Source organism: Balaenoptera acutorostrata, chromosome 10 (genome assembly GCF_949987535.1).
Source record: "Balaenoptera acutorostrata chromosome 10, mBalAcu1.1, whole genome shotgun sequence".
NCBI classification, from domain to species: Eukaryota; Metazoa; Chordata; class Mammalia; order Artiodactyla; family Balaenopteridae; genus Balaenoptera; species Balaenoptera acutorostrata.
In genome coordinates, this window is record NC_080073.1 from 73,252,797 (window position 1) to 73,267,680 (window position 14,884).

At 46.8% G+C, this 14,884-nt stretch overlaps 1 protein-coding gene across 1 annotated transcript; it reads left to right on the plus strand.

Annotated features, from left to right (window-relative positions):
- The first annotated feature begins 3,114 nt into the window (after window positions 1-3,114).
- Window positions 3,115-14,382, plus strand: APOBEC2 (apolipoprotein B mRNA editing enzyme catalytic subunit 2). Its single transcript, XM_007197907.3, has 3 exons — window positions 3,115-3,405; window positions 10,971-11,534; window positions 13,966-14,382. The coding sequence occupies exons 1-2, from the start codon at window positions 3,275-3,277 to the stop codon at window positions 11,512-11,514; spliced, it is 675 nt and encodes a 224-aa protein (XP_007197969.1). The 5' UTR covers window positions 3,115-3,274; the 3' UTR covers window positions 11,515-11,534; window positions 13,966-14,382.
- Window positions 14,383-14,884: the final 502 nt, after the last annotated feature.

The window sequence follows — 14,884 nt, forward strand, 5'->3', positions numbered from 1 at the left end:
TCAGAGGGCCTCCAGGGAAGGAGGGTTGGAAAGGAGCAGTGGAAAAGGAAACTGTCAGTCATCAGTCCAGGGAAGGTCCAGGGCACTCTCCCAAATGTCAAAGGTAAAAGTGTATGGATGTGGTAGGAGTGAGGGGTCACATCTTCAGGGAGGACCAGCTTGGGGACCATCTCCCAACATCACTCAGAGTCAGAAAATTTCCACACTGTTCATCTCCACCCTGCAGGTCTTCGGGAGCCAGCCCTGCTTCCTCATTTTCATCCCTTTACCATCCTGGAATAGAGAGCAATAACTCAGCCTGCATCGCAGCTGGGAACACTGAGGCCCACCCAGAGATGCTAAGTGGTTTGGCCAAGATCACACAGTGAATCAAGGATTGAGATGTGGATATGAACGTGGATTTTTTTTTTTTTTTTTTTTTTTTTACTCCCAATCCAGGGTATACACTACAGCCAAAATATAAAAACCTATCCTCAGGGAGGAAGTCTTCCCCACAAGGGAACAGTGAGCTGAAAGGATCCCTTCTCCCCACTTTCCTCCCTGCAAGACATTTTACTCTTCCTTAGTCGAGCCAAGCACATCACTGTAGCTGCGACCGGAATGCTTTAAAGGTGTATTCATCAGAGCTAGCTGGGTGCAGCCCTGGAAATAAGAATGTAGGCTCAGAAGACCTGGACTTAAATCTTTGTGTGATCTTATACAAATCACCTTTCTGAGCTGCAGGGCCCTGACCTGCGAAATGAAGACAATAGTACACACCCGCATGAGACTGGCATGAGGACCGAAGGTGATAATGAGAGCCTGAGTGCCTGAATGACCCCAAATGCTATAAAAACTGGGAGCTGCTCCTGGTGAGGCAGCACCTTATTCCTCTCTGGATTCTTGGTGTTTACTACAGTAGTGCCTGGCATGTAGGAGCCCTAGATAAATGCTGATAAAATAAAAGAACGAAGTAAACTCTTTGCATTTAAATGTTGTATGTTTGTGTGATGATAATAATAATAATGTGTGTTTGCTATTTATCAGTTATCACTGCCTTTCTTTGTGGACACAGGCACTACTACCGCTACCCTGTGCTTTACATCCCTGGAAAAATGACTGAATAAAAAAAAATAACTTCTGGATAAGAATGCTTTAAGTAATAAGCCTAATAGGTAGGGTGACCATATAGTTCGTCTATACTGGAGCACTTTGGGAGTGAAAGGGAAGGCAGTAGCAATTATGCCTGGACAACAGATATAAACTATGATTATCCTGGGCAAACCAAAATGCTTGGACATCTTACTCATAGGGTGCAATGCTACTCAGAACTCTCCGGAGGGGAGAGCCCCAAATCCTCCAAATCATCCTAACTCCTATTCTCTACCCCGACCATGGAAGGGGTCCCCTAGCTTCTCATTCCCACCACCCACCTGCACTGGGAGCTGTGTTCAGATCAGGTCCCCAGCGTTCTTAGGTTACTCATTTTCAACATCTAGGTGACTCTGACCCACACTTCTGTTGCCCTTAGAATGTCCTAGAATGTCTGCACTGCCCCAGACACGAAAACCCATGGCTCCGGCTAAGCACCCACCGTGTCAACTGCAAAAATCATCCAGCCCCTCCCGATGCTGTTCCAGCTCAGGGATTATTCCAGGGGCCCCAGTCATCTCTTGTTAGTTTCAACAGTCTTAAAACCAGTCCTTTTGCTTCTGCTCTTTCTCACCTTTGCTCTGTTCTCAACAAAGCAGCCTGGGTGATCCTACAAAAATATGTCGGATCATGTGTCCCATCTTTTCAAAGATAATGGCTTCCTATCTCACTCAGAGAAAAAGCCAAGGTCCTTATAAGAGTCCCTAAGGCCCCAGCCTACTTAGCCTTTGTTTATCTCTCTGACCTCATCTCCTAGGACTCTCCAGCCATGTGTATGTCCTTACTTGTTCCTCAAACACACCAGGAAAGCTCCCACCTCAGGACCTTTGCACCTGCTTTTCCCCTTCTTGGAACACTTTCCCCTTAGATAACCCTATGACTATTTGCTTCACCTTCTTCAGATCTTTTCTCAATTATTTCCTTTTCAAAGTTCTTCTCTGGCCACCCTATAAAAACATGTCACTCTGTCCCCCTTCCCTGCCTTTTCTCCTTAGCACCACCAAATAGACCATATATATTACTTAGCCTGTATAGTATTCAACATCCTCGAGCTCCGTGAGGGCAAGGATTTTCATTTGTTTTGTTCTTTGCCATACCCCAGTACCTGAAACAGCCCCTGGCATATAGTAGATGCTCAATAAATATTTGTTAAATGAATAAAGGACCAACTGAGAGGGAACATACATGGCAGTTGGACATTTGGCCTCAGGAGTGAAAAGGCCTGGTTTTAATCCTGGCCCTGCCATTTTGGGGCTTATGACCGTAAAAAAGGCCCTTAACATTTCTGTGCATCTTAGTTTCCTCATGTGTAACATGGGATAATCCACATTGCCTCCCAGGACTATTGAGAGCATTAAGTCCAATTTCACATATAAAACACTAAACTCACTGCCTGGCCTATTTCCAAAACTAAGCTTAGTAAATGGCAATAGTGTTACTTCTGGAGGCTCCCAGTCGACGTGACATTGCTTATGCATCATAACAGGCAAATCAGCATCCACTCCCTTTGAGTAACAACTCAGTTTCTTTCCCAATTTGCACTACTCATCGCCCCCTGTCTCAGGACCCTCTTTCCCTGAACCCAAGTCTCCCCAACCAAGCTGGCCTGGGTCTCTTTGCAAACGCCCCGTTCAACACAAGCCTTGTCCTGCTTACACCTCTGAGAGAGCTTCCCTCCGAAAACTCACCCACCCTAGGTCCCTTCCACGATCTCCCCAGGCGAGCTGGGTGGGAAAGAAAGGTGAGGGATACATGGTGAGGGAGGGGGAGAAGAAAGAGAATATGAATACATGTGTGACCTGGTGTGGGGAGGGAGAGCAGGCCAAGCCATCCCCACCTGCCAGCTTCCTGTCTGCTGCTGATAAATAGGGGATACCGACGGCCAGATTTTTCCATTCCCCCCATCCCGGCACCCACTGTCACTCAATTTAAAAAAGACAGAGCGAGAGAGCCTGGGGGAGGGGCCTCTGGTTATAAAGCCTGTGGGCCAGCGGGTGAGCACACTGCTGGACTGCCAGATCCTTTTCCTGTCACCCCCAGGCAGATTTAGCTGCTGACAGCTGCTTGGGACTCTGCCGCCAGGCCTTGGCCCAGACCCGCCGCCTCTCCTCTCTCTCAGCGACTCCCAAGCCTCAGGCCCTCCATGGCCCAGAAAGAAGAGACCGCTGAGGCCGCGGCGCCTACCTCGCAGGATAGCGAGGATCTGGAGAACCCGGAGGACCCCAAGAATCTGAAGGAACTGGTGGAGCTGCCGCCCTTTGAGATCGTCACAGGGTGAGAGCTGGGTGTGGACTCCCCCCTCCCTAGAAGAGCACGGGCTGGGGACAGGCTGGGGGGACTTAGGATGGTAACAGTAGGGATTGGGGTCACCATGCTGCAGCCGTGAGAGTGCACGGGTGTGCACAGCAGGGGCTGCAGGGGACGCAGCAGCAAATCTCTCTTTGCTTCTCAGACACCTCCAGTCAGGGGAGGTAGGGGGAACTCCGTGGAGGCCAGGGCCCAGAGGAGGAAACCACCCCTGAGGCATCACTTGCCTCTCTGGGTAGAGGTTGTTTAGTCCCAGGGGATTTGGTAAAAACCCGGCATGCCGCCGTTACATTTCAATATGGTCCCAAAGTAGCTCCTCCCTCAACATCTCTCTCTGCTTCTGAGTGGGTCTCTCCTCTACCTGTATGTCTCTCACTCTTTCTTTAGAGCTTCTCCCTGGAGTAGAAGATCCTAAGACAGGAAAGACAGATCCATCCTTTCCCAAGCTAGAGTGAGAAGCGTTTTTTTTTTTTCTTGCTGAATCATTTCTGAGTCTCCCCGGGGGCTGCCTACATCTGCCCCCAACCCCACCCAGGGAAACAGAGAAGTTACAGGCCAGGCCCAGAGCTTCTGGGCAGAGGAGGGGTTCCAACACCCTCAGCCACAGACTGGAGGAAGCAGGATCTAGAGCAAAGAGTGCTGAAGCTCCAAAGAGGGGGCTGCACACAGGGTCCCCCTGTCTCGTCCAGATTATGCCACTTCCAGGAATGAAACCAAGCTGTCTTCCTTTTCTTCCCTCTCTGTCCCTTTGGCAGAAGATTCTGCTAAGTTCCTAATCAAAGGATAAGAAGGGAATACGTGGGGCCACTAGAATTCCTTATCTCCAACAATGCCCACAGGCAGACGAAGGGCCACAGGAAGAGAAACTTCAGGAAGAATGGAGGCCTGATGACTTCAAGGGGCAGAAGGGGCCCTGGGAGGCAATTTGGACTTGCTGTTTGAAGCTGGGCAAGTGCTTTTCCAGTCCTGGCTGCAGTTTTTTCATCTGTAACATGAGGAAGTTATGCTAGTTGATTCCCAAGGTCCCTTCCAACTCAGATATTTTCTGATTTCTAAGAGAACCTGAGGGAAATGCATCCTAGTTCCTGAGGCAAGGCTTCAGGAAAGAGTCCCTGAAATTGCACTCACCCATGGCCAACCAAGTAATGTCACCTTCAACCCAGGATTAAAGGAGCAATGGGGCACAGATTAATACATTCACAGGGAGAGCCTAGGGCCACCAGGACAGGAGAATCCTTGATTCCAGTGGCTCTCTGTGGAAGGAGATCCTTTTTCTAACACCTGAACATGCTGGTCCTTGCTGGCCTTGGTCACATACACACACACACGGTCACATGCACACCCAGTCTGCACAGTGTTGTGATCTTGTGATCTCCCTGGCACAGGGGCAGGGTTGGTTCAGAACAGAATTAGAGTATGTTTGTTGAGTTGAACATGCTTTGAGGTCTCAGGGTGGTTGGTTTTGAAAGCTTAAATCCTCTGATGTCACTTGCACGTGTCTGGGGCTTTATAATCCCGGCACACTTTCATAGGCCTGAGCGCATTCAAGCCTCGGCACAAGGCCAGGAGAGGAGCTATATCATTGCCGCTCTACAGATGGGGAAGCTGAGAGTAGGGGAGATCCAGTCACTGCTCCAAGGCCACAGACCCAGCAAGTGGCAAGTTTTCTGACTCCACCCTGGCATCCTTTCCACTGGTCTCCCAAAGAGAACTCCACCTCTCTCCATCCTCAAGATGGTGAGGCTCAGACGCTTCCCTGACCCAAGGCTCAGAAGAAGAGGCACAGTCGGGCAGCTTTCTGGGCGCTCTGAGAGCAGTTCAGGAGGGAGGTAGAGCCCTTCGTGTTTCCCAGCACAAGGAACAGCTGTGGAGATCTGTCTCCTGGGCCCCTCCGAGTAAACAGACAGCTTAAAATAGCCCAGAGGTGTGGCTATGTCTGTGCGGGGACAGGAAGAGGGAACAGCTTTCCTCTCTTTCGCTCTCCAGGTGCCCTGGCATCAAAGGACCAGCAGAGCCTGGACTCCCATGGGGGAGAGGTCTAGCCACACTGACCCTTAGAACAGGGTCCCAGACTAGAACCGCAGATGGCTTTTCAGGAAACAAGTCTGAGGGGAGGAGGGAGTACCGGGTAGGAATAAGGAGAGACATGCCCACTTATCGTGATTCTGGTTTGAATAGGGTACTCAGGATAGAAAGCAGATCTAAGGGAATTCCCTGGTGGTCTAGTGGTTAGGACTCGGAGCTTTCACTGCCGAGGGCCCGGGTTCAAACCCTAGTCGGGGAACTAAGATCCCACAAGCCTCGTGGCATGACCAAAAAAGAAAAATAGAAAGCAGACCTAAGAACATTAAAAATAATGTGGTAGAAAGTGCTAGAGAAAGGTCTATAACTGCGGCAGTGTGCCCAGGCCCGCTCACACCTCTCGGCTGAGAGTCAATCGGATGCATCTCTTACCAAGTCTGTGTTCACTAAATCCTGTTGGTTTCTTGAAATCTCCATAATGGGTGTGTTGACGGGACTCAGCAAATGTTAGAAATCAGGGCTTTTAAAAAAAATTTCTTCCAGAGAGCTGGGTGTTAAACCAGCACAGCACTGAAAGAGAGAACCCTCTGAACAGGAGCAGGAGAGCCGAGGAGGGATGTGCTTAAGGGGTAAGATCTGAGGCCCAGAGAAGGTACCATCCATCGGTACCAGGTTTAATTTCTTGAGTGTCAACTGCTGTCCAAAATCTGAGAGGTTGGATTACTCAACCTGTCTTTCAGATGAGGAAACCAATTCTCAGAGGGAGAAATAATTTGCCCAAAGCTAGTGGATGGAGTAGGGTGTGAACCCCAAGACTGTCTGACTTGCATCAGTGATGCAAGTGCATCTAAAAAGGCCATAAGGAAGGGTCCTTTATATTCAACAAATATTTTCTGAATAGGAGTCATTTGTTTACTGCCTGTTTCCCCCAGAAGTATTTAACCTCCATGAGGACGGGGACTCTTCCTTTTAGGTGCTTTTTCCCTAGCACCAAGAATTGTACCCAGCTCCTAACTGGTACTCAATAAACATTTGCTGAATAAGTGAGTGAACTCATGATTGAGCACCTATTGTGTGGTAGGCTCTCTGCCAGGCATTCGGGTAGGGAATTAATTGGGGGGAGGGCTAGTTGAGGAGAGAAGTTCAGGATATATATACGAAGATCCAGCAGCGCTAGGCTCACAAGAGAATTCCACTGGATCATGCCTGCCTCTGAACTCAGCATGCTTGAGGGAAGCTCTGGGGCACCAGAACGGGTTGGCTCCCCATGTCTCCACCCCAGCTGCAGCTCTGCCTGGCAGCTCCCCTTGCTGTCTTTGTCTTTATCTGTAGTTATGTTGTGTATGATTTTGTGTGTGAGTGTGTGTGTGTGTGTGTGTGTGTGTGTGTGTGTATGATTTTACATAAGCTGAACCTGCTATCAAAGGGGTTATTCTAGAACAGAGATAAATGGCACAGGCGACGAGTCTCCTTCCAACCACTTCTCTAGCCCCCAGTAGTTTACTCCACCCACGTGAGGAATAGAGAGGAGAAGCAGGGTTCAGAGAAGGGCCAGGCAAGGAGTGAGGGGCTTTCGACACCACTGTTAATGCCATGGCCCCTCACCCCTCACCTGGAGTCTGGAGCAGGCTGGGAAAGTTTGTTCTATAAAGAACAGAAGACAGCCACTCACTCTGGCCACCCTGGCCTCCACTGAGGGTTGGGGGAAGGTGGAAGCTCATGTGCAGAGATGGTGTTTCCCCGGGAAACAGGGCGGGCCCAGGGCTTTCGGAATCCCGTCCAGAACTGCCAGTCAGGAGCCAGCAGCTCCTCAAACCCCTTCTTAGCTCTAGGAAGTCCGGCTGTTAGAACTCTCTGCTTCCCTACACTCCTGACGATGCCCACTCCTAGCATCTTCTTTGAAAAGTGGTCTGAAAAAGGGAAAAGGAAACTGAAACTGGCAATTCTGCCTCTTTCAAGTAGGTCACGAAAGGTCTCGTGAGCAAAGCAGAAACGAGTCAACACTCAATTACCTGTGAGTAGATTTTCCACTCAATGGATTATTTGGGGGCAAATGTTTAAACTTGGACTAGCTTCCACTGCCCTCCAGGTTGCTTCCTTTCACTGTCTAGATTTATGCTTAGGAAATGCAAATGTTTTTTAATGTGAAAGCGAGAATATATATATATATATTGCATTGACTCACATCTCTTCTCCCTCCATCAAGCAGACCTTTGTCCCATTTTTTTCCAGATATAAGGATTCTCCACTTCCTGCCTAGAGAATTGCAATGCCCAGAAACCGGGGTCTAAGCAGATGTAGTATGAATGGCCTTGCCTGCAGAAAGTATGAGGAAGTGGTGCCTAAAGAGGTGCTGAAGTTGGCAGGAGGGGGTAGGAATCATGCTGTTGGTTTCTGTGCTTGAAGAAGGGACTGAGTCCAGGTGAAGAAATCTACCATCAGCATCTCTCTCCTGACCACCACTCCAACACACACACACACACACACACACACACACACACACACACACACACACACACACTTTAGCAGTAAAATATCTGCTAGGGTTGACAGCAAAGGGCTATAATATAAGTAAATGTGGTACTTGGGCATATCATGCTACTAGAAAATAAAAGATGTTTGTGATTATCTACGAAATCACTGTCACTGTTTCCTTCCTTCCACTAGTGGGCATAATAGTGTTATGTGATTCTATAATATAACCCAAGATGGCCATGTTGGCTAGCTCTCTGGAGAAATTTCAGACCTCTACTGCCTCTTTTCTCCTGGTAGCCCTCCAGGGCCGAGCTGTTTCAGTCTGTGGGAAGCCCAAGAATGGGAAGCCTCATTCAACCTTTATGCTCCTTCTAGAAGACCAAGAATCCCACTGGGAAGCCAAGCAAGCTCAGTCTCTGAGCAAGCCCAAGGAAAGACTGGGAGCCAAGACCTTCCGTGACTTTCCTTTGCCCCTTGAATGCACTTCCCTTCCTGAGGTCCCTAGTCCAGAAGGCCCTGATGAGGGACAGGGTAGACCATGGGGCTGTTGGCCCACGGGGTTGGAAACTGATATTTATAGAGAGGTGAACATTCTTCCTCTCCCTTGGGTTTCCAGTTTCTCTGGGTCCTCTCCTCTTGCCTAAAGAAGAGGAGGATGGGCTGAGAAAAGCATCAGTTGTAGACCATCCAGCCAACATGCAACTGCACACTGGGCCACACATGTCCTCTCGGCTGGGCTGTACTTGGCAAAGTTGGAGCAATACTTCGGGGTTTCCAGAACGAAACCTGAGGGACCAACAGGCAGCTATTGCTGAAGCCCCCAAGCCATGAATCCTTCCAAAAGTTTTACCTGAGAATCCATCCTACAGGTAGCTCTGGACTGGACTTGGGGAAGTGGTCTGGCAAAAGGCCTTGAAGAAAGGAAATCCAAAAAAGAGGGGATATATGTATACATATAGCTAATTCACTTCACTGTACAGCAGAAACTAACACAACATTGTAAAGCAACTATACTCCAATTAAAAAACAAACAAACAAAAACAGTTTCAGCAAGAAAGGTAAGCTCTATGCTTCTCAGGAGAAAAAAAAGCCACTCTAGGAAGTGAAGGGATCATTTAGCAACTGGCTGAGTTCAGGAGTGGTCTGGTGGGGTGAGTTTAATGGGAGAAAGCCCAGTGTAAGTGAATTCCCAGCAGGGATTGAAAGAGGAGAGGGGAATCATCAGGCCATCCATCCTCCCCAAATGTTAAGTAAATATAAACACATTCAACCAGGGACAGAGGGGCTTAGGGAGCTAAAGATAGTACCCGAAGGAATCCCAGGGCTGGGTCCCCAAACACATCCATCTCCACAATGGAAACTTAACCTGACAGCAAGGGACATGGAAAGCTGGGTGGAGAAAATTTGGTGATGGGGGAAGGGGGGATTGCAGGAAAATAGCTCAAGTTTCCTCAGCTCTTTGGCACCTGCAACTTACCCCTAAGAAGCCAAGACCCTGGGATACCAGGGATCCGCCTGCAGCCCAGGGAGTTGGGTGACCTCTCTGGGGGAAGGGAAGGGGTGTAGAGAAGCAAGAGCAGAGTTAATGGTTGCCATAGGGTATCTTCTGGGGCAACCACAGAGATTACATTTTTTAAAAGAAAACATTCAGCCTCTCCAGCTGGTATTCATCCACTCCTCTCCTTCTGACCTTTTCAACCTCTCCTGCTGCAGCCTCTTCATTCTCCTGGGACTTCAAACCTGCACAAATCTTCCCTATTTTAGAAAAACATGCACAAACACGTAAAGATGAAAACAATCTTCACCTCTGATGCTTTCTTTAGGCCCTCTCCTTTTTTCTCCCCTTATTACTACTAAACTTTTCAAAACACCTGGCCTTTTTCTGCTGCTTTCATTTCCTAATCATCCATTTCCCCTTGGACATATTCATCACCAAGTCTGGTGCTCTAAGACACCAAATGGGCTTTCTAAATTTCAGGCTTTTCCCCAGCTTCACTCTCTCTGCCTAAAGCCACCCCGGTACTCCTCCATGGACCTCACTTTCATTATACCTTTCTTTCCTCAGGAACCTGTAGCAATTCTCTATTGGCTCCTGAGTCAAGGCTAAACTCTCAAGAACCTTCATCACATGTCCTCCACTCTACCTCTTCATTTTTAGTAGTCCTCTACTGTTCTCAGCTGTCTTATTTACATCTTTTCTTTCCAGCTATAATCTAGCTGCTAGATTACAAGCATCTGGAGGGCAGAGGCCAAGTCTTTTATGGTTTTGAAATGTGTCAATACTATACAAGTTAATTCATATCAAGGTACCCTTAGGTAGTCTGGCCTCAAAGATAAACATTCTTGGACACTTATATGACAACCCTTCTTTCACCTGAGGGAAAAGACAGACTTGAGAAAAACAGTCCTTGGGAGAGCCTGGGACTGCAAGTTTTAGGCCATCCCGTACCTAAGATGCAATATCCGTGACTGACAAGGAGAGATATGAAAGCATGAAATGTTCTCGCTCTGTCGTGAGTTATTTTACAGGCTTGCTACTTTGTAAAATTACTATTTGAACACTGCTTTTCAAACCTGGCCACATAGAATCATCTGGAGCACTTTTTTTAAAATGCTGATGCCTGAGCCTCCTCCAAATGTTCTCATTTAATTGGCTTGGCGTGGGGCCTGGGCATGGACATTTGTAGCTCCTCGAGCGGATTCTAATGTAGAGCCAGGTTAAAGAGTCACTGATTTAGAAATGTGAGCGTGTGCTGTGTGCTGGGAGTGAAGGTGGAGTGTTTGGAGACCTGTGTTAATGAGGTGTCCAGGATGCACGCCTCACTCCAAATTCTCTCCTCTCCTTTAGATAAACATTTGAATTCCTTCGTGTCTTTTTGTCACTGCTGTCAGCATAGGCAAGTCCTGTTTCGGTAGTGAGAGTGAATGTGTCTCAGAGGTACTTATCTTGGAGAGCCACCCACTCCACGCTAGTCCTAGAACAAGAACTCATCATTCTCTCTCCTTCCCTGTGCCTTTGCCTACTTGACCCACAGGGAGCGGCTGCCTGCCAACTTCTTTAAGTTTCAGTTCCGGAATGTGGAGTACAGCTCCGGGCGGAACAAGACCTTCCTCTGCTATGTGGTTGAAGCGCAGAGCAAGGGAGGCCAAGTGCAGGCCTCGCGGGGATACCTAGAGGACGAGCACGCCGCCGCGCACGCAGAGGAAGCGTTCTTCAACACCATCATGCCAGCCTTCGACCCGGCCCTGTGCTACCTGGTCACCTGGTACGTGTCCTCCAGCCCCTGCGCAGCTTGCGCTGACCGCATCGTCAGGACCCTCAACAAGACCAAGAACCTGCGCCTGCTCCTCCTGGCGGGGCGGCTCTTCATGTGGGAGGAGCCTGAGATCCAGGCGGCTCTCCGGAAGCTGAAGGAGGCTGGCTGCAAACTGCGCATCATGAAGCCCCAAGACTTCGAGTACGTCTGGCAGAATTTCGTGGAGCAAGAAGAGGGCGAATCCAAGGCCTTTGAGCCCTGGGAGGACATTCAGGAGAACTTCCTGTACTATGACGAGAAGTTGGCTGACATCCTGAAGTAGGCGAGTGGGCTCAGCCTCACGTGAGTCTTTTCACTGTTAACTTGGGTAGAAGGTCAGGTGGAATGAGTGGTCTCTGATTTTCCTTTGATAGGATTTCATCTGTGTTTTTGGTTGGTTGTAAAAACATTCTTAGAAGATCCCTCCTTCTTTTCTCTTTCCTCTAAATTCCTCTCCCTAAATCCTTTTCTCTCCTACCCTTTTATTTCAAACTGATTTTCCCCATAACTTGGAGTGCTCAAGGGTGACAGGAATCCAGAAGCTTTGATGAGACAGAATGACTTTCATAGTAAGATTTAGATGGTGCAAGGACCTGTTACTGAACAGCAAAGATATTTCAGTCCCCTAAGCATGTCCCCATGTCCACCTGTTCAGACTTACTAACTCTGGACACCTTCTAGATGCCCTGCCCCCACCCCATTTGCAATCTTACCATTCCATTTTTCCCTAATGCAGGTTCTTCATTCCTACAGGGGCTTTTTTTTTTTTTTTTTCATTTTTCATTTTTGGTACTTTTGAAAGTCCCCGAATGGATCTGTATTCAACTTTTTGGGGGCAGAGAAGCTTTCATGTTTTCAGACAAATGGTTCTGCTTTGAGGGAGACCAATAATTGCTGTTTGAATGTACAATGCAAGAACATTTCCCTAATGTTGAGAAGACCTCATCAGAACTCGCAGAAAAATGATGAATGCGGGAATGAGGATAATATAGCAACAAGTTCTGCTATACAGCAATGTTTAAAGGGTTAAAAAGATGTTTGTAAATTAGGCAGCAGCTCAGAAGTAGCCTCCTATAGATATCAAGATGTGATAGGAGAACTGGAAGTAAAAATTAGCTATTTAAGCAAATAATTAGGACACAATTAAGGCCAATTTGGCCTCTTGCTGAGGGTAAATTAGACTCTTAGAGAAACAGGCCGATTGCCCTCAGGAAAGAGGTGAAAGGATCCTTTACTGTCTCCTTTTGAATTTCATCTGATCTAGTTTGCTCCCATAGAAGTGCAATGACTAAGTCTCTTTACAAGACCTGAGTTACCGATCAAAATTTTCCCATAACAGAGAAAGGGTCTTCACCACCCTCTTATCCAACTTTAATTCTGGTACACCTCACATATTAATAAAACATGAAAGCAGCCTGCTTCCATGAAGATATTCAACTTATTTTTGGTGTCTCTCACTCGTAATACTCTAAAGAGAAGGTGTTGCTTCACGGACACGTTTTGGAAACGTAAGTGTTCCAGGGCTTGATGTTGGCAGGTGTTTGCTATTAGACATACACGCAGGGTGCCTGATCATTCTCCAGCTGAGCGTTCACCAATACATGAAGACACAGTTTTCGGCCATTTCTTATAAAAAGCAGGACCCATTCACTGAATTCAGTGAGACTATGGTCAGGTAATGCCACATGGTACTTTGCTCACACAAAATAAGACCACTCTGAATGGTGGTGAGTAGTAATACAAACAGATTTCTAAGGATGACCTCTGAAAATACAAAATTAACTTAAATTCCTCGAAGATTTTATTAGTATAGGGACTGTCACTCATAATTATAAACCCTACATAGATTCTGTAGAATGATGACTGGTAGCCTAATTTTAACACTAGTGTACTTTCTTCTTAAACATCTTTTAGAGTCACAGGCCACTTCTTCCAGCTGCCAAACTAACAAGACCTCAGAGATGGATGTGTGTGTGTGTGCATGTGTGTGTGCGTGTGTGTGCGTTTTCCATTAAGTCAAATAATTAAATAGCAAAACCTGCTATAAAAATTAAGCATTTCAAGGAGGATTAAAAAGAGCCTTTAATTTTGGATAACTGGGAGTTATCTCTTTTGCTAATCTAAATAAACAAGTAAAATAGATAAATCAGTTTGAGGGAAAAGTCCATTTCTAAGTCAAATTATTTTTAAATAAAATATTATTGGACATGTTCCACATTATAAGCCTCCTTCCATTAGTGTACATAACCGTATTATCTGGACCCATTAACATGCTTCCCTATACTCTGTTTTCGTTGCTCATATTCCTGAAGGGAAAGGTTAAAATGTACCAAGTTAAAAAAAAAATTGGCATGAAATCAAGTTGTCATCTAAAAGCCCCAAAGAACTCTGCTTAATTAAAATACTCTCAAGAAATGAGCATTTGTTAAAGAAAATTTGTCTCGTATTTCTTATTCCGTCTTTTTGGAAAATGACAGAATAGGATTTAACCATATATTTAACTCAAGACAACATATTTAAAGCAGATCTCTTCTGGGGCTTTCTCTGTGCGAACCACACCAAAACATGAATGAAACAAATCCAGTCCTGAGTAAACCGGAAATCACAGGAGACTATGGAGAAATTCAGGCACTTGCTGGGGAGGGCACAAAGAAACCCTAACTCAAAAAGAAAACCCTTCATTGTTTAGGGCCAGCAGGGCTCTCAGTAACATGCTTTCTGTTTTCTCACTAAGGTCTGTCTGCTGCCACCAAGAGACAGCAATGACACATGTGGCCATCTGGGACATGCCTGACTTCCCAATACCACTTGGAGCTGGACAACATTTGACACGAACCAATCCTACCGCACAACGCCCTCCGAGGACTCAAAATACACTTATGCTGTAAATCATTTAAGCTGTGCCTCTCTCTCTAAGGCTGCTCTTGGGAAAGAGGAAAGTGAGCTGCAAAGAGAGAAACGGCAACCATATATGGGCACCAGGCATCCGTGGGGCTGAAGGTCCGCATTATTCCCGCAGTTGGGCTGCTTAGGTCGAAGAGCCTCAGACCCAAAGTCTGCACAGATCTTTGAAATATGTCCAGAAGTGCATCTTAAGTTGGGATCTTTTTTTAAGAAAAACAGCAACATTAATAAAAGAGGTGGTGTGGTCTTTCTGTGACCAAGTTTTTTAAGGAACTTGGACATTTAGAAGTTATTATGGACAGTGAGCAAGTCCCAGGCAGGAGCAGGGATGTCCCAGGCTATGAACCGAGCCAGGACAGTATTTAAAGTGGGAGGAAGGCTTAAACCAGAACTTGCCTAGGCAACACGGGATGTACTAACTCTCCCATGCAGACTTCACACCTTGGTCTTGACCTTCATGAAATATTTTCTTCTGAGATTAGTTGTAAATGAGTATCTTTTCCCTCCTCTGAAGACAAGGAGTATGGCAGAGGATGAAACAAAAGGCACAAGAAATCTGTTTCTAAGGTATATAAACATCCCAAGTGCCAATTCATAGGCAATTAGCACCTTGATTAAAGAGGAAAGGGCAAGAAGTAGGATTTCAATGTTCAGATACACATAATGTAAGAATAGTCAGTATGTGGTACTTGATGGCGACGGCAGGATGGTGTCAAAAGTCTCATTTCTTAAAAGGCTTGTTTGAGTCC

What these genes read in the sequence shown, in the direction of transcription:
- APOBEC2 (XM_007197907.3), top strand. Translation starts at nt 3,275, where the DNA reads ATGGCCCAGAAAGAAGAGACCGCTGAGGCCGCGGCGCCTACCTCGCAG. An exon ending in CCCTTTGAGATCGTCACAGG is followed by an intron (nt 3,406 to 10,970) that starts GTGAGAGCTGGG and finishes CTTGACCCACAG; the next exon opens with GGAGCGGCTGCCTGCCAACT.